The sequence below is a fragment of the Solanum verrucosum genome, unplaced genomic scaffold (assembly GCF_900185275.1).
Source record: "Solanum verrucosum unplaced genomic scaffold, falcon-dt-bn FXZP01000032.1, whole genome shotgun sequence".
In the NCBI taxonomy this organism is placed as follows: domain Eukaryota; kingdom Viridiplantae; phylum Streptophyta; class Magnoliopsida; order Solanales; family Solanaceae; genus Solanum; species Solanum verrucosum.
This window is the reverse complement of record NW_026020569.1, coordinates 2,302,182-2,321,653: the sequence shown is the minus strand read 5'-3', so window position 1 is coordinate 2,321,653 and position 19,472 is coordinate 2,302,182. Positions and strand designations below refer to the sequence as shown.

The window sequence follows — 19,472 nt, the reverse complement described above, 5'->3', positions numbered from 1 at the left end:
GCTTTGCCCAATACCCATTTTCCTCGAGTTAGACATCGCTCCAGCATTCAAGTGAATAAATGTAGACTTGCAACATATTAAGCTACCTGATTATACATATTCTTGGACAATTTATAATTTAATGTTTTTTTACTTATACTAAGTTTACACCTCTTATAATAAAATGTTACTTGGTTACCAATCCTCTATTTTAGATTATCCCCAGTCCAAGAGAAAGTGTGACAGTAATTAGATCCTAAACAGATTGAGGTAAACAATTTATTTTCCAAGTCCGTTAGAATTATCAGCCTCAATGGAGTGTACAAAAATTCTTCGGTTTTTTTTTTTCAAACTTAAATAGCCGCCCACCTAACCATGGTTGAAAATTTGAAGGCATTTGTTAGTGTTCCGTGCAGCAACAAGGATTTTTAGTACTTGTTTAAGTACTACTACATGGTGTGTGGAATATTAAGATGACCTTAGGCTCAGGGACGTGAACAATAAAGTGGTCCATTGAGAATTAGAAGACCTAAATTGCTTAAATAAAATGTATGATTTACATTTAAAGAGGATGAGGTCGACTTCCGACACATAAATATCTGTACCTTTCCTAGGTTGTGACATTCTACCAGAATTAATTATAGCTTTGATTGGACTGACACCGGCTTTTGCGGACACCTCTGGAGTGGTTCTTCATTCACCGTCAGAATACTTCTTACCGTGTGGAATAAAATTGATGACTTAAAAGTTGAAATTATACTTATTAAGCTAGCGTTTTGTCCCAAATTCTTAATTATTCTTGGTAAATAATATTTAGGCCAAGTTTTTGGTGAAATTACACCATGTATTTGGCTCCAAATTTTTCCAAGAATATTTGACTATTTCGAAAAATATGATTTACTCATAAGTTTTAAAAACTATTAAAATACCCATAAATTTGTAACAATCAACAATACAAAATAACAACATAAGTAAGACAATACATTAATCGTATACTCAAATTTGTCACTGATTCGATTATAACTATAACTCATTAAACACAAATTGTTCTTTTTTTTCTCAATCTTGTCACTCAAATTAGAAATCAAACTTTTTCGGAGGAGGTAGAAAGTAGTAACAAATATTAGTTGGAATTAATAAACAATAGGTATTTTTTATAAAATATAAAAAATTGGGGTAATTTTTGAATTTTAAAAAATTCTCAAATACTAGTTTTTTCTAGTACTTGAAAACTTGAAATGCGTGGCAAATATATTTCTCAAGCTATATGACCCAACACCACTTTTCAAAATTTTCTCAAGTATTCTTGGGGTCAATCGGATCCTAAGAGTTCTCTCTTAAACTTGTTCACTTTATAAAATTGGTATAACAATTGACATAAAGAAATTCAGATAGATTGAGTTGAAATAGTTTAGAAAGGAAAATTGTCAAAAACATGAATAAGAAATGAATACAAGGAAAAATTAAAATTGAAGAGGGAATTAAATATACTTAATTATGAGACAGAAAAAATTAAAGTTCTTTACCCCTCATTTGTACAACCTCAACCAAATTGAAAAAATATTAACTTTAAAATCTCTTATTAATAATTCGTATATAAATTAAATGTTATATATAATAATATAATATTTATGAGGCCGGATCTAAGGCAATGACATTCGGAGTCTAATAACCCTTCAACCGCCCTGCTATATTAATAGGAGAGTAAATAATATTAAAGTTTATACTTGCTTGTCTTTGTCCCCATTTTCAAAGCATACTAGCGTACAAGCAACATAAGTTGAAATTTATTAAAATAAAAAAAGTGCAAATGGATTACTTATATGAATAGTCCGGAAGTGGTAAGGAAATGTGAGTTTTCCTATTTGAAATTTAAAAGTACTTGTTGATTCCACCTCTCTTTTAAAATGTTTGTCAACCCACATCCCCCCTTGATTCCCTCGAGGGAATTTTTAAAATTTTATTCTTTAAGGAACAAGAAGGATAGACTTTTTCAATATTTAATTAGTTGGCAATAATAATAATAATAATAATAAAAAGGCCTTAGTTGATGATTTAATGCAAACTAGGATGAGATGTTCACGTTGGTAAGTCAAAATTTAGGATATATGCTTCGCTGTCAGAAATCTAGTTGGGACCCGACTAATTCATTATATATCTACTCAAAAAACAATTACTAGTATTATTTAGTGTATTTCAATTTATGTGATACTAAATTTTTAGTAGTTTGTTTTAGGAATAATGAAACATTTTTATATTTGGATGCATATAACTATAAAAGTCACATTTTACTCTTACCATGCAAATGTTATGACAAATTCAAAAATTATAAATTTCGAAAGTCTATTTTTCTTTTTAAATTCCATGAAAAATCTAACCTTTTATTATTATTATTATTATTGCCACTTGCAGTAGCTTTCAAACTATAACATGCAAAACCATTTTGGTCGATAGACTAATGACAAAAGTGTCACAACTTTGTGGTGGTATAGTGCTTAAGCTACACTTTGATAATTGAGGTTCAGTAAGAGTAACCTTTAGGCCCAATATTACTGTTCCTAGAATAGATAAGAAAGACTATAATTTGGGCCCAATAGGCCTTCCAAAAAGTTGTATAAGGCTCAATTTTCATTGTCCCTCTTTTCCAAACGTAATAGATATTTTCTTTTAAGGCCAGCGACTCTACCACTAAATCTAGGTATCAAAAAATGGCATCGCAGTCGGGTGCATAAAGCAGCAGGGTCAGGAAAAGGATCGCACTGCGTTCTTTATGCAAAAATATTCATGAGAAGAACAATAAAAATGTTTGGATGAATTGAGTAGTCTAGAGAATAAACAAGAAACTAGCATTGCGCGTGCTGTTTTTACAGCAGGCCACACAATGTGGGACTATGATAGGTGCAAAGATTTTATACTTAATTAATTAGCCTCATGCTTTACTTGAAGCAAAAAGGTGTGCTGTGGTGAAGCATGTAAAGTAAAAAGACACTACTAATCATGACATTTTAAAGTTGTCTAACTTAAATTATTGCTCTTTTAACTTTTTATTAGTTCAAAATTGACACACTATCCTATAATAGATCATTCGAAGAGAAAAGTTTCAAAGATGTCAGCTTTTGTTTTCAAGGTTGTAACTGAAATATGTTAAAGGATAAACAGTGCTTCAAAATTGTGTGACAGTAAATATATAGATACAAATTTAGGCTAGGTTTTATGTTTCAATTGAACCTATTAAAGTATACACATATACTCTTAACAAGATTAATCTCATTACAAATTCACTGTTTCTAGATTCAGAATTCACCTTGTGCACACATATAATAAAATTACACTCATAATGAATTTACTACCTCTGAATTGTGAATTTTGCCTCTCGTGAACAACCTACAAAAACTATAGTTTAAAAAAAATAGAACAAAAAGTGTAACTTGTAATTAAAGATCAAGATAGGTCTTTCTATTCAGAAAAATCTTTAGCATTACACAAGTAAAAATGCTTTTGAATGAAAAGAACCACCTTGATTTTTTTGTTCTCTCAACTAGAATAGTTGATCTAATTTAATAAATGGGTCTACGTTTGGGAAAATTTTTGTCACCTCCTTTGAGTGAAATTGAAGTTCGAATTCTACAGCTTTTGCTATAACTATAAGCCTTTGCATCAGATATTAAATGTTGTCTGAACATTGCTATAAATGCCTCTGCTCTTTCATTCAATTCCTCCATTGAAATTTGCTGAGCTTCATCTAATAATTGTTCTTCTTTGTTTTCCTTATTGTCTGTTATTTTTGGATATTCCTCTTTCACATCCTTTGTAATTGCTACTTCTGATATATCTTCAACACAAGGCACTACATATTTCTTGCATTCTTTCCTCACCTTTACCTGTTTACGATAAAATTAATAAATAAATTATAAGAATATGCATCCATTATAATAATTTCATGTGTTTGCACTCAAGAATGTGACCTAATAGTCACTTTTGGTTAGAGAAGTGATGTGAGAACTATGAAGTTTCAAGTTTAAATCCGACCTAAGACAAAACAAATAAAAATTGATGATTTCTTCTCATATGTCAAAATTTTGATGGACAAAGTTATATGATTACAAATCAGAATTAATTGAGTTGCACACAAATTGACTCAGACAACACGATTATATTTATATATAAAAAAAAATCAGACAAGAATTCATGTCCAAAGGCCTACTAAAAGAATCAACAACTTTTTTTTTCAAATACTACTTTTTTTCTAAATATATATCATCTAATTCATGTCCAAACGTTTTCAGATGAAATAGTCATACAATTCGAACAATTTCTCACCTCAATCTTGGATTCAGTAGTAGTAGTGTTGTTGCTGATTTCAACAATTGGAGTTGTGGGAGTAGTACTTGTAGATGTAAAAAGAATAGCTAAGAGTAAGAGATTAAGAGCAAGAAATGCTATAAGTCGCCATTGTTCCACAAAAGAAACTAAAATTGCACGTTCTAAACATGCCATTAAAGCAGCCACTCCTGCTGCAAACCATACTGCTTGTAATTTATCTTCTTTCTTTCTTTCCTCCATTTTTACTACCATCACCATTTCTATTTTCCTTTTCTATTTTGGACAAAAAAAAAAAAAAAACACAATGTTAAAAGCTCTTTATTTTATTTGAATTAGTGAGAGTTACAAAGAGGGGGATTTTTATAGAGTGAAGAGATGGGTAAAATAATACTTGAATTTTGGGTATATTTACATGAAATGCCACTGGATTTGTGGGTCATAGTTTAATGATCAAATGATGTGACTAGAGAGGATGTTTTTTTGAGGGACAAGGAAACATTCTCTTCTGCTATCACAGAAACCTCTGCACTCAGCTCTCTTTTTTGTTTTCTTATTAAGTACTTCATTGTTTCTTACTGTTTGGCTTTTTAAAAATCTCAGGCGTGCACCGGCTTTTACCATTAACATGTTACCACAACAATTTAAACTCTTAATCAGAATTTTCATTAAACTATGAAGAAGTAAAAGCATACAAGAAATTAAAGCAGATTCTTTTTTTATTTGTTTGTTTTTCATTTGGTGTTCAATATGTATATTTGAATCCAATTAAGTTTGATATCGCATTAGGAAATTCTATATTAAGGTAAAGTGTTTCTTAACAAAGACGATTTCATACTTAGGAATCATACCCAAACATTGAATTTCCTCGTTCTTGTATAAATTTGAGGTCCAACATTTGTAGGAAGTTGCCTAGAAAGAATACATCTTGTTTTTCACCAAAAATGATAGTAACACAAGATGTCTGTCATATGCTACTGAATACTGTCTAAACACTCAAAATGTGACATAATTAGTCCATATATTCTAATTATAAGCTGATGCTTATTCTATTGATCCATTCTAATAGTACTAATCACCACTTCAAATCCTGCCCCTCTATTATGTTAGACCTATTCCGTGCAGTAATTACCAGTCTTATTTTACTTTCATCTAATCGATTTCGCCTTTCATCTGACTTTAGAACCAACATAGACTATTCGTGTGATGGTTGGGATCCATTCATTTTTAATCAGAGGACTTAGGTTTGAGTCCCTATGAACGTAAGAAAATTCAATTGAGAGTGCCATCTCCATAATGGATTCTGCAATGTGTGAATTCGGATATTTTTGGGGACCAATTAATGTAGATATCGGACATTCAATGGAAAACTAACATAAGATTGTTTTTCAACTCTGTTGTGAAATCTTTCATATCAGCAAGTAATTCATATTTCAATACATTCGATAAGTGAGTTTTTAAATTGATAAGTAGAACTATCAAAGGTAAAATGACAAGTATTAATTAATTAATGATAATGTGTATCAATTTTCAAAAAATGAATAAGAAGGGAATCCAATGGTGAAAAGAGAGATGAATGGAATGTGTCACTGGACATGAGGAGTCTAAAGGCACGCCAAGGTCCTTTTGATGTTTACCATTTAACACAATTGGGACCCAACTACTGTCCGATATGTTCACATCATCACTATTACTATCCAAACATATTTTGTTTCTTTAGGTCAACCATCTTACTTTGTTCATTTCAATTTTTCTTCTATTTCTTACCAACTTTGAAACAAAACATCACACGTTGGTCCCGCCATTGGAATTTGGATTGAACAAAAAGCAATTACTATAACTATACATGATCCAACACCTAAGAATGTAAATCATGAAAATACGATGTTATGCAGTAGATGGAGTTGTTTTTCCCTCAACCAAAGGTCTCAGGTTCGAGCACAGGATATGAAAAAATTCTAGCTAGAAGTGTTGCCGCACGAATGAGGCCCTATTTGGCGTGAATCCAGTTAGGCTTGAATGCGAGTATCGAAGTAGGAAACTCAAAAAAAAAAAAAAAAAATTATGAAAATCAGCAAGGTTCAAATCTTGGTAAATTGTTAGGTAAATGCTTCTCATCTATAAATCAAGGTGTGCACATGCTAACCTAAACACCACGGTTATGAAAAAAAACTACACATTCCCCTATGGCTGTATCCTCTATTAGTCTCAAACTATGTTTTGAATAACTTGTTGCCTTAAACTCACTGTTTTGCGCCGAAAATGAAGAGATTTCGAAACTGGCAAGTGAATTACCATTTACTAAAGAGTTCAATGAGTAATATACATCAGCATATAAATCATTTCATAGGATATTTTCATTTGAAAAGTTATACCAAGGTAAATATAAATATAAAATATAGTATATCTTTTTTAAAAAACTGGGGTGGGGGATGTTCTCTGATTTGTTCAAATTTCAACTGGTGGTGAATGGTTATGGTCAAGGCAGTAGACAGATTGATATCATCAAAATGACTCACAAAATTGACCTTCCTCTCCAGTGTAAATCATGAATATAACATCTTCCACAAATAAAACACCAAAATGAAGAAAATTCTGTCGAGAAAAACTACTCATGATTATGTAAAATTATGTTTCTGGAAAGCAAGCAAGCAAACATTAGGTTCACCACTTTGCTTGTACCAAAAGAAGTTTGTCACGGGCACAGCTTACAACTAAAGACGAATTGGCTTATACATCTTCAGTAAGTTGAAACCATTATGTCACTTTAGAGACAATTAGCTGTATTAACACACTTTAAAGAAGAAAAGAATAGATAATGGCACTTTTAGAAAACAGCTCAACTATCATATTGCCAGGATAATTACACGATAATCCGCCAGAGATAGGAAAGAACAACTCTTCAACTATATATTAAGCCATTGCTGATGTACCCGAAAATTGAATAAATATGGAATTACATTCCTCAAAAAGCCTTATAAATTTACGTTCTTCAACATCTATAGGACTGCAAAACTAATGCCACCAGCTTCTTCCAGACAGAGAGATAAGCTGCAAGATTGCCATAAATGTCAGACATGATTATGTTTTAATACATGAACGCAATCATGTAGATATGGGTAAGAATTGAACTACCAGTTCAAAAAATGCTTTTGTCAACAGCTGAGAAGATTCTGACTCTATTTCAACTAATTGGTTCTTTCATTTCAAACGTAGAACTTCCTTTGAGAAACTCAAGTATGCAACAGTTTTATGTAACTGCTATTATTTTGTATTATGTAAATATGATTTGAGAATTACTTGGAAATAGATGGTAAAATTCAAGAAAAGCACTACTACTTCCAAAATCACATGCCTCTGTTAACTTACTCCAAGAGGATTTCCGGATATTGGGATTTGGGATGTTGAAGTCTCAACTTATCTTAGTTGTGACATCAGAACACAATATAAACTTTAAGCGCCATTCATGATAGAGCAAATAATATGGAATCTATAAATTATTGAGTTGTATATAACTAACCTGATGGGCAACCTGGACCAAATGTTTACTTCTTAAAGGTGAATCTTTCAACGCTTCTGAATCCTGCAATCTTGGATCAATGTTTTCTATCTCTACAGACTTTTTCTTCACTGAGCAATCTGGAGAAGAGTTCTCATTTGGGTTCAACAAGTTATCTTTCTTACGCTTCCTGCTGAACGTATACTTGAGAGGCGTCATATTGTTACCTTGAAGGTTTGATTCCTTACTTCCTTCAGATGCTTTGGTATCTCCAAGGATAGATTCAACTGGTAACACGCCGAAGTTGAGCAGCGGTTGATCATCACCCTCCTCTACCATCACTGAGACATCTATCAATTCTGTGTCGTCCTTGTGTGCATCATTATCTGCACATGCAAACTTTCTACATATCATGTTTTCTACAGTGAAACCTAAGGATGCCGCTTGAAAACTAGTACCCTCTTTAATACCACCTTCACCTCCTAATTTCGTCGATTTCACAGTGCATTCAGCTGCATTGGACTTGCTATTAGGAAAAGATGGAAATTGCAGTCCAGGTCTCATTGGCTGATTAGAAAAGGAGCTATGTGACAATGATGGAGGGCAACTAACGTCCAGGTATTTGACGCGTCTTTTCCTAATGCTTCTACGAGCAACAGCAATGTTTAGACCCTTGTTTTGTGGCCCTTCTTTACCTGACACAAAAGAACTTCCTGCTACATTATTTCTCTCAGTATTGGTGGAAGGACTATTAGGACTGTCATACAAAGTGTCTGTGTGCAAGTATCTTGCAGAACAACGAGAAATTGCTGGCAATGGTCGTTGAGAAAACACCAGCTTATTACAACGAGCCTTGCAAAAGCTATTTTTGGTTTTGCCATATCGAGCTTTTCTTCGCCTTTTTCCTAGGAATGTATAGGGCCGCTGCATAGAGGCATGGCCCTTAAGCTGTTCTTCGCCAACTAAATTCTCTGCTTTCATAGCTTTAGATGATGGTGCAATATGTGCTTCACCATCTCGTCCACTAGGTTCAGTGACCTGTGTAACTTTAATGGGAAAACTTGGATCATCTCCAGAATGCAATCTCTCATCTGCTAAGCTCATCGCTATTGCACACCATCCATTTTTATAAATCTCTGGCTCATTAAGGTTGTCCTTTGAGTAATTGCACAATGCTGTGTCTGACATGTCTGCTGATTTGCAGACCTTGGATCCCAATTCGGTAGGGAATTTTAACGACTCTGAATTATTTACATTTGACTTGGCCATGATACTGTTGCGACAAACCAAATCCTCTTTTGCATGTGGTCTCAGGTGATGGAGAGGCATATTTTTTGCTTCATTCAACTGTTCATGCACATCATGCAATTCTGCTCTAAGATCAATTATCAGCCCTTCAGCTTCATTAAGCTGAGCTTCTAATTCATCAATTCTTCTTTGTTGATTTTGAGACAAACTCTCAGCTTCAGTAGTCTGCATTAAAGGTTAGACATATCAGTTTCTTTAAACTGTGAGATATGGGAATCAACATCCTGCTAGGATATACTATCTTATCATTCATGTAAAATCACTTCCCAGAATACAAAACCAATAGACAGAAATGTATGTACTACAATTATTTCACCAAAATGGGGTTCACTTAGATCCCAAAAGGGAACCTCTTGCCATGCTGATCTAGTCTCCAATTTCTGAAGGGAAGAAGCAATGCCCGGCTACATTATTAGCACCTCATATTTTTAATTTGTGATACTTTTAACAGTATAACTTCAACACTTATAGAAAATGGATTATTTATGAACAAGAATAAGCTTTAAAGTCTTGTCTTGGACACAATGAAGTCTTTATAACATTTACTTCGACCTTCCTCTGATTTTCTTTCAAAATCAAGCCTAGTTTCCATGCAACTTAAAACTCTAATACGATGTAACAAGCATTGTGATGCAGCACTTAATCTGTTATGAGTTCTGTCCAGTATAATACTACATTCCAACAGAATTTCTAAAAGTCATATCTTTTTAAGGGTGCTATATGATCGAGTAAGCCTATCAATCTTATAGCTGATGGAAAGAAAAATATATACCATTACTCACCCATAGATCGAGCTAACCTAACAGAAGCAAACAATTGTAATGTTTATCGATAAAAGCCTTTGCTCAAGTCAAGCACACCACATTTAACTACAATCGCACAGCTAAATCAAACCTTAAATTCACTTTTCCAATTTCTGCAGTTAGAATATCTCAAATGAGCGAAAAAATTAAGTTGATTTTTCACAGTAATTGAATTTAGTTTCCTGAAATTACTAGTAAGGTTTTTCATAACATAGTCATTTAATGTATAGTTGCATAAAAAACAAAAGTTAAATTCAATACAAATGAAGATACACTATATGACGATCTTCAAAGCAAACAAAATTCAATCAATCAAACAATTAGTCAGCTTAATATAAAAATTCACAAGTTGGATACTACCTTAGCATCAATGATTAATTTCAAACGAAGCAGCATACGAAGGGCTTCCTCTTTCGTAGAATGCAGATCCTGCTGAAACTTAAGAGCTTTTTTCTCCGATGCCATTACACGAGCTGCCGCCTCCTTTGCCATGTTCAAAATTATCCCCGCGTATGCTTTCTTCACAGCCTCCATTTTTCTATGATAATCCAAACTGATACCGATCAAATTACAAATAGTTACAAAAAAATTAATAACAAAGGGGATCGAAATGTATCTCACATCTAGTGATGAAAAATGTTAAATATGCTTCTGTAGCTCATCCATGGCGGTTAGCAGTGAAGTGAAAAGGCAAATATGGGTGATTTGGTATGAAGCGAATCGACGCTTGCGATTCTCACAAAAAAAATAAAAATCAGTTACGGGTTGGTATATGGTACAAAGTCCAAAAGCGCGCATAATATGAGAAAGTGGGGCCATCTAACGCGTAATGCTTTTGAAAATTTTCAAATTTTGAATTACAACTCTCAAATCCTCCTCCCCCTTCAAAAGTTATAAGTAGTGCAAAACCGCTACTTCTTCGTTTCATTTTATATGAGTTAATTTGATTTGATATAGAACTAAAAGAAAAAAAAAGAAAAAAAGAAAAATAAATTATGATCTAGAATAAGTAATACATATTTTAAAATTGATATTTTAAACTTAAATTTTTACTTAATATATCAATATGTCATTCTTTGGAACTGACTAAAAAAATAAATTAAATCATATAAAATGGACAGAGAGAGTACTATTTTTCCTTTTTATTTTTCTTGCTATAAGAGATTTTAAAAATAATATACATAATTTCTTTACACGATAATTCTTCTAACAAGTTGCAATTTTGATCGCCAATAATGAAATATCAAATCTGACATGTATTTAGTATACATATTGAGACTAGATTAAATTTTAATTCACATTGGAAAATTTCATATCGGACGTAAATGTTTTTCTAACATAAGTGATCCCATACATAAAATTCAAACATGAAAGTTTTAATTATTGATGAAGAATTATTTAACACTTTATCGTCTTTAGCAGAGTTATAATTTTTATTAAGGGGGTCGAGAGATAAAGAGGTAAACACACAAATAAATCAAGGAGAGTCAATACTTATTATATATACATAAAAAATAAAATTGAACTTATGTAATGTAATTTTTCGACGAAAAGAGTTCGGGAGAAATCCTACACTTGTTAGTCTGGACGCTTATAAGAATCATTTGGTAGTTGGTTTGAATTATGTAGATATTATCTATGCAAGTTTTAATCATACGGATATTAGTTACGTGGGTACTAGTTATTTCATCTTCTATACTTCACATTTAAAAAATGCACAATTCCTCCTAACTTGTACATTTGTATGCATGTTTCTAAATTGCAAATCAAATGTCGTAACAATTTAAAATATGAATAAGTTGTCTCTTTACTAGCTACCAAATGCGGCGTTATCTCACTACAATAAAACCTCTATAAACTAATACTCGATAAATTAATAATCTCTTTTCCTTCCGTCCCGACTTGGGCCAATGGAAAAAATCATCAATTTCGATAAGATAATGAAATAATATATTTCCAGAAGACCCATATATAAATATATGGTCCCATTAATATCATAAATTAATAATTCTTTAAAAGTACGAATATATCTAAGACAATTTAGTGAAATATGATTCTATTGTGTTCTGTTTTTTTCTTAGAATTTAAATCTAGTTGAAGCTTATCTCTAACTTTTCTTATTGCATCCAAGAGCTCTGGTGTTGTCTTTTCTAACTACACTATAAAATTGTGAAGAATTCTAGATCCGATAAGTGTTTCCTTACGCGTAACTGGTTCGAAAGATATAGTATCATCATCAACATCACTTTTTCCGATGGTATCCACAATTTCTTCTAAGCTCTGGATCTCTGAACATGTATCACTTTCACCCGGATAATCTAACATGTTATTGACATCCATTTTATTGTGGTAACCGATATCATTAATCATGACCTCAAGTTCATGAATGACGTTTTCATAAGTGGGTTCATTCAAATTCTCTGAGATTGCATCCCCCGAACGAATTTCACAGTGTCGAAAATAATTTTCTAGTGTCTCTTGCATAACATTTGTTCTCCAAGCAGGAATTGCGAAATTGATAGCATCCAAAACATTAATCTTTGTTGGATCAGTTTGTCCCACTTCATAGCCTTCTAATATCCTACGATAAAATCTTTTACGATAATACATCTTGAACGAACTTATTATCCCAGTATCACAAGGTTGAATTTTGGATGTCCTGTTGGGTGGCAAGAAAAACAATTCAACATTTTTTAGTCCTTCAATATTTCTATTATGGGATGGACAATAATCTACCATAAGCAAAACTCGTCTACCATGCATTTTGTGGTCAAACCAACGAATATATTCATCAAAAAGCACATTTGTCATCCATGCTCTTTTGTTTGTACGATAGTGACAATTCAATAAATATGATACATAAATTAGTAAGATACAATGATTTTGATGTTTTGTTATACTTTATGTATAACATTTTTTTTTATGTGAAATCAATAAATATGATACATAAATTAGTAAGATACAATGATTTTGATATAATCAAAATTAACATTCATTAAATCTCAAACCATTCTTTAAATTAATAAATATGAATTTATCAATTAAATAATATCTCTATAAAATAATAAAATTTCATGGTCCCACCTATATTAATTTATAGAGGTTTTACTGTGCTAGAAATAAAATATTTTTTTCCACTACGAATCAATGAATTTTTTTTGTTATAAAACATGATTTTTCATTTATTTTTTCTCTAAACCAGTTTACTGGAAAAATGATTTAACAGTTTCTCACTGAAAATGGAAAAACTTTTAAATTTTTCTAAATAAAAATATTATTATTATTTTTCTCAACAATTCAATTAAAATATATACGTGGAAATAATATTTTTCGCTAAGAAATTCAATGGGAAAATAGTGAATTTAGCGGTGTCTCATTAGCGTTTACTGTCTTAAATTGTCGGCCTTCATATATTGTCTGATATATATTTTTTTTTCAAGTATTTCATTAGAAGTACTTGAATAATGCTCAGGCTTTTGTTATAGATATTCCTTTATATTCAGATGTAATTTTGCATATTTCAAAATTATATTATTTTTTCCCATGAAACTCGAGGTTGCATGCTATATTTTTTTTTTTTTTTTTTTTAAGAATAAATACAAATAACAAATATTTGTGTGCTTATACCCATCTTGCAACCCCATTTTGTAGCACTCTCCTATAGTCCTATTGAGTTTATGAGTAAAAACTTACTTGTATTTGATGTTTTAAACGGATAAATAAACAACTTTTTGTTGCCTCATGACATGTTTATCAGTTTATCGTAATGAACACTTTATTTAATATATGATCATAATCATTCTTTGAATATAAATGAAGTAAGAATGTTAATACCAATGGCGAGAATAATCACAAAGAAAACAAGAAAAAACAAATTAAAAAGTAACAATTTTTTTTTTTTATATATATATAACTTACCCCTTCTTTAAAACTTGAAACTTATCCCAAAAAGTGGAAAAAGTATAATACATTTAAATTAGAGACTTAATAAGAAGCTTTTAACGTTTTAAATGTAATCTACATAGTATTATAATTTATATAGCTTCGATAGAATTATGAATTCACTACATCTTAAAATGATATAAGTTACTTGTACCAGTAAAAAAAACCCAGAAATACTATACTCATTATGTCTCGAAAAGTTCATCATATTTTACTTTTTGATAGTTAAAATTGATATGTTTTAAAGTGATCGAGGTAGTATATATTATAGCAATCGTAAGGCCGAAAATATAAATGAAAGGAGTTGAATAAAGTGTAGCTTCGGAAAACATGGTATTGGAAATCTTAAAAATCTGTAGTTTTTTTTTATATTTTAAAGCAATTCCTGCCCACATGCATGAGCTTCAGGTAACCAAATATGAATTGATACCATATGAACTGGAATAATTGGATCCGCTCACTAAATTCTATAGTTTTTTTTTTTTTTTTAGTTTTCCACTCGGTGTTTGGAGCCCACATTAGATCCCCGACTAAATCCGGATCGCGAACTACAGGACCCATTTAGGGGTGACGCTTCCAAAGATGAAACAATTTTACCACTACACCACGAGTCCACGACTCATGTCGATCACTAAATTCTATTGTTAATGAGATATGTAAATCAATTGTTCTTGTTTGAACAAGAATCAATAAAATATCTAATAACATAAATTAGGTGAAAATAAGATATAGTTGAAAATTAGGTGCGCTCCAATAAAATAGTCAAACTAAACATGCAATATGTTTTTTAATTATTATTTTTAATATTTAATTATTTTTACTCCCATAAATTAATCTCCATATCCGATCTAAATTATGAAAGTAGGTCAAACACGCACACCAGAATTATTTTTTTAAAAAAAGATAATGCAGACATTAGGTGGGGGAATATTACAGTACATAAATTTGGACCTGAATGAAGATTCAGTACAGTTTGGCCCCTCCTTTTTCACCTATTTTAGCAGCATGGCCATATGGAATTAGACCACTAGTAGCCATCATGAACCAAAACCACTAGGCTTCGTATTAACTTGACTTATCGTTAAAAGTTTTAATCAACGTTTCATCATTTTTTATTATGAAATTTGAATTTATTATTTATTTTTAGAGTGAAAAATTATATTTCAAAAATTTAAATTGTGTTTGGTCATAAATACAAATTGAAGTTGTTTTAATTTTTTTTCTAGTAATTTGTAGTGAGCAAGTTAAAATACCTTTTTGTTCTTTTTTTCAAATTCTTAAATGTTCAATTTGAATTCCAAAATTTTACAAATATTTTCATGTTTATATTTTTAATAGTAATAATTGTGTTTGAACTATGTTTTATAAGACAAATTACCTTTTTAGATTTTGAAAATCAATTTCTATTATAACTCAAAGATATTAGTAGTACTGATTAGACTATAATTGGCTAACTCTCAATAACTAACTAACTCATCTTACTAAATAAAGGTTGAAATATGATGCTTGATCAAGTCGTATACATGAAAATATTGTTCAGGAAACTCTTTATCAGAATTTAAATCAGAAATAATAATTTAGTGTAATTTTACACAGGTATTACCTTTGTTTTTGTGGGATAGACTATCGAATCGATATTTTAAAATTCAAAACAAGTTTAAAAGATACAAAAGTAAAGATAAAATTTAAAAGCAGACAAATTCTTTATATTTGAACAAAATGAAAAAATTAATCCAATAAAAAATACATGATCTTTTTTAATAAATAATAATGGTGTTCAAATTAATTTGTGTGTATCATAACTACTATTTTACTTGTTATTTGTTAATCTCTCTAATAACTCTATTTTAGTTAAATATAAAAAAAAAACTACCTAGAATTTTAATCCAATGATCATTTCATACCATATTGTAAGTTATGTATAAATCCAATAACCTATAAAGAGTTATAATCGATATTCCAAAGTAGATTTTGTAGAAAAAACAAATTCTTTTAGTGAAACGAATAATCAATTAATTGGGTATTCAAGGCGCAGCCATAGGTATGGTATAAAAGGAATATTTGATTCAGCAATATAAATAGTCTTTTCATTTTAATTTAACACAAAAAATTTAAAAGTAAATAAAACATTTAAATTTTATGATCTTTAAATATATATGTAAAATATATCAAAATATTTTCCAATGTTGTGGTTTGTATATGTTATTAAATCAACTAAAAAGAAAGTAACACAAATAAATTGAAATGAAAAAAGTATAAATTTTAGTAGTATATAAGATAAGCATGGTTTAATAATATCACATTGAAACATCAATGCTTTCAAAAGATTTGTCAAAAGTTGCTTGATTTAGCCAACTTTTTTGTATATTCAAATATAGTTTAAGTCATTGGCATTTTGTATTTGTTTTTATACATTAAAATAATTCCTTAGTAGCTAGCTTCTAAAGGCTCCACTCATACTTGTAAAATAACAGACTGGGTTTTCATTTGTCAAGTCAAATGCCTCACCAGTCTTCATCTTCCTTCTCCTTGCTATTTCCTACCTATTTCTCTTGCGCATATTATCAAACACCTTGTGCCAATTACCCAAAACTGCTGTTGGATCCCTAAACTTCAGCTAACGATGGCTCGTTTCAGATTTCTCTGTTATCTTGTGTTGATTCTGATTTCTCTTGTTCTTCCGCGCCTTGATGCTGCTGTAGTTGAAGATGATCTCAAGTGTTTAGAAGGTTTAAAGAAGTCTTTGGAAGATCCAGCTGGGAATCTGAATTCATGGAACTTAAAAAATACTACTATCGGAGCTATCTGTAAGTTTACGGGTGTTGATTGCTGGAATGACAACGAAAATCGCATCAACCACCTCATTCTTATGACTATGAACCTCGGAGGGAAGGTTACGGAGGCTGTACAGTATTGTGCCAGCTTGACAACCCTTGATCTCTCTGGTAATCGCTTTTCTGGTCCAATTCCTTCTCAAATTTGTACTTGGCTACCTTTTTTGGTAACCCTAGACTTGTCCGGTAACGATTACTCCGGCCCTATCCCTGCTGAACTTGCTAAATGCACCTTTTTGAATAAATTATCGCTCAGTGATAACAAGCTTACTGGAAATATTCCCCCTGAATTTTCTAGTTTAGGTAGGCTTAAAAGTTTTTCTGTGGCAAATAATCAACTCTCCGGTAGAATCCCGGCAGCTTTCGATTCTTCTAACTTTAATTTTGAAGGAAATAGTCTCTGTGGTGGACCTTTGGGGAAATGTGGAGGACTAAGTAAGAAAAGCTTAGCTATTATTATTGCAGCAGGAGTCTTTGGTGCTGCTGCTTCTATGTTGTTGGCTTTTGGTGCGTGGTATTGGTTTTTTACCAAGTCTGGAAAGAGGAAGAGAGGGTATGGAGTTGGGAGAGACGACTCTGATAGTTGGGCTGATAAGCTGAGGGCTCACAAGCTCACTCAGGTTATGCTGTTCCAGAAACCGCTCGTCAAGGTTAAATTAGCTGATTTGTTGATTGCCACAAATGGTTTCAGGACGGACAATGTTATCAACTCAACTAGAATGGGTACTACTTATAATGCTGTGTTACGTGATGGTTCTGCACTTGCCATTAAGCGGCTTAACACTTGCAAACTGAGCGAGAAGCACTTTCGTGATGAGATGTATAGGCTAGGACAACTTAGGCATCCTAATTTGGTGCCACTGTTGGGGTTTTGTGTTGTGGAAGAGGAGAAGCTTTTGGTTTATAAACACCTGTCAAATGGTACTTTGCACTCATTCTTGAATGGGAATGCAAGTGAACTGGATTGGCCTACTCGGTTTAGAATTGGTTTCGGTGCTGCTAGGGGCCTTGCTTGGTTACATCATGGTGTCCACCCACCTATCTTGCACCAAAACATATGTTCTAATGTTATTTTCCTCGATGAAGACTTTGATGCTAGAGTAATGGATTTTGGGCTGGCAAGGTTGATGACATCAGATGCAAAAGAGTCTAGTTATGTGAATGGGGAGTTGGGTGAATTTGGCTATGTAGCTCCAGAGTACTCTAGCACAATGGTGCCTTCACTGAAAGGGGATGCTTATAGTTTTGGGGTAGTGCTTTTGGAGTTGGCTACTGGGCAAAAACCTCTTGAAGTTACTGCTGGTGAAGAGGGATTCAAGGGTAATTTGGTAGACTGGGTGAATCAGCTCTCTGCTTCAGGTCGCATTAAAGATGCAATTGACCAAAACATGCGTGGGAAGGGGCATGATGAAGAGATTGTGCAATTCCTAAAAGTTGCTTGTAATTCTGTGGTTTCTCGGCCCAATGATAGGTGGTCTATGTATCAGGTTTATGAAGCACTTCAGAGCATGGCTGAAAAACAGGGTTTCTCCGAACAGTATGACGAATTCCCGTTACTATTTGGCAAAGAAGGTGCTACTAGAAGCCCTGTTTGAAGCCGGAATTGCGAAATTATTACTAAATGTTCCACTCCAAATGAACATGATGCATCCTGTTGTAAGTTTTCTGTTCCTATTGGTGTAAGTGGCATGGCACTGTTTTGATTGGCTCAGAAGTACACCCTTTAAATATTTCTGTATTATATTTGCAAAATGCACAAATCATTCTTAAGTATTTGCTTGCTTGATATTTGTAGTATAGGAAGCAACTGATAATTATTGTTCATGTTTGTGATTACCCATTGCCTATAGCATTAGATGTTATGTATTCAAAGGATTCTCAACTGGACGTCTCATTTACTGGAAACTGGTCTATATTACTATTTACTGCCTGTCTAGCTCTTGTTTGGAAGCCAATGGGGACGTTTGCTTATTAATGTTGAATGAATGCCCTTTTTTATTTGTTTGTTGATTACAACTAGTTCTGTATACCAAAATATCGGATCAAACTGACTAAAAGATCTGACATCTGATTGGTTTGATTTGAGAAAAAAAATTCAACCAATCTTTGACACATAAATGTGTTTTGTGTGTATGTTTATTAACAATATCATATAGCTTTTCTCTTGAAAATTTTCAACATCCTTGTTTGGAATGTGTAATATATTCATTATAGATGATCCCATTTCGTTCTGTTTGAATGTTTCATTATATGGTCACTTTGTCATTATGTATTTGTTGAAATGATTTAATATTCCTTGTTCTTCCATTTTACAAGCCAAGTTTTATGAAGGTCGAGTTTTGTATTCTCTATTGATGTTTATATTTGTCATTTCTTCATGTTTAACTATCCAAAATATGTCCAACTTAAAAGCATATATGAATGTGACATATGTTGTTAGTCGGTAAAAGCATCGATCTGCTGAGGAATAAGCTTATGAGGAAACTGCAGTCACTTTCAGAATTACTGGTCTTTTCGTCTTGACACCTTCATTTCGGCTTTTCAAGGGACAATTAACTTGCACCACATCTAGGTAAGCAGCATCTATAAGAAGATATCTAGAATAGGATTGACTTGGTCATTGGACATCCCATGTCCATACTCCATATTGATTTTCAAGGTAGAGAAGCTTTCTTTTGTTAGACTGATGGCCTGGGTAATGACTTTCCACAAACACAAATCACACGTCTCACAAAATACCCTTCAGCCTTAGCTTTCATTAAATTTCTTGACCAAATGACACCCTCA

General features: G+C 32.1%; 4 protein-coding genes across 4 annotated transcripts; 1 reads left to right on the top strand and 3 right to left on the bottom strand.

Moving 5' to 3' along the window:
- Nucleotides 1–3,436: 3,436 nt before the first annotated feature.
- Nucleotides 3,437–4,580, bottom strand: LOC125811076 (uncharacterized). Its single transcript, XM_049490569.1, has 2 exons — nucleotides 4,300–4,580; nucleotides 3,437–3,860 (listed from the first exon to the last, which is right to left on the bottom strand). Exons 1-2 carry the CDS (start codon nucleotides 4,558–4,560, stop codon nucleotides 3,537–3,539), a joined length of 585 nt encoding a protein of 194 aa, XP_049346526.1. The 5' UTR covers nucleotides 4,561–4,580; the 3' UTR covers nucleotides 3,437–3,536.
- Nucleotides 4,581–7,128: 2,548 nt separating this feature from the next.
- Nucleotides 7,129–10,639, bottom strand: LOC125810949 (uncharacterized). The gene is made up of 4 exons (XM_049490454.1): nucleotides 10,531–10,639; nucleotides 10,270–10,447; nucleotides 7,820–9,271; nucleotides 7,129–7,350 (listed from the first exon to the last, which is right to left on the bottom strand). Exons 2-4 carry the CDS (start codon nucleotides 10,441–10,443, stop codon nucleotides 7,315–7,317), a joined length of 1,662 nt encoding a protein of 553 aa, XP_049346411.1. The 5' UTR covers nucleotides 10,444–10,447; nucleotides 10,531–10,639; the 3' UTR covers nucleotides 7,129–7,314.
- Nucleotides 10,640–12,063: 1,424 nt separating this feature from the next.
- On the bottom strand, nucleotides 12,064–12,672 carry LOC125811120 (CENP-B homolog protein 2-like). The gene has a single exon (XM_049490615.1). It carries the CDS (start codon nucleotides 12,670–12,672, stop codon nucleotides 12,064–12,066), a length of 609 nt encoding a protein of 202 aa, XP_049346572.1.
- A 3,643-nt stretch (nucleotides 12,673–16,315) lies between these two features.
- On the top strand, nucleotides 16,316–18,610 carry LOC125810707 (inactive LRR receptor-like serine/threonine-protein kinase BIR2). The gene has a single exon (XM_049490180.1). It carries the CDS (start codon nucleotides 16,475–16,477, stop codon nucleotides 18,278–18,280), a length of 1,806 nt encoding a protein of 601 aa, XP_049346137.1. The 5' UTR covers nucleotides 16,316–16,474; the 3' UTR covers nucleotides 18,281–18,610.
- The last annotated feature ends 862 nt before the right edge of the window (nucleotides 18,611–19,472 follow it).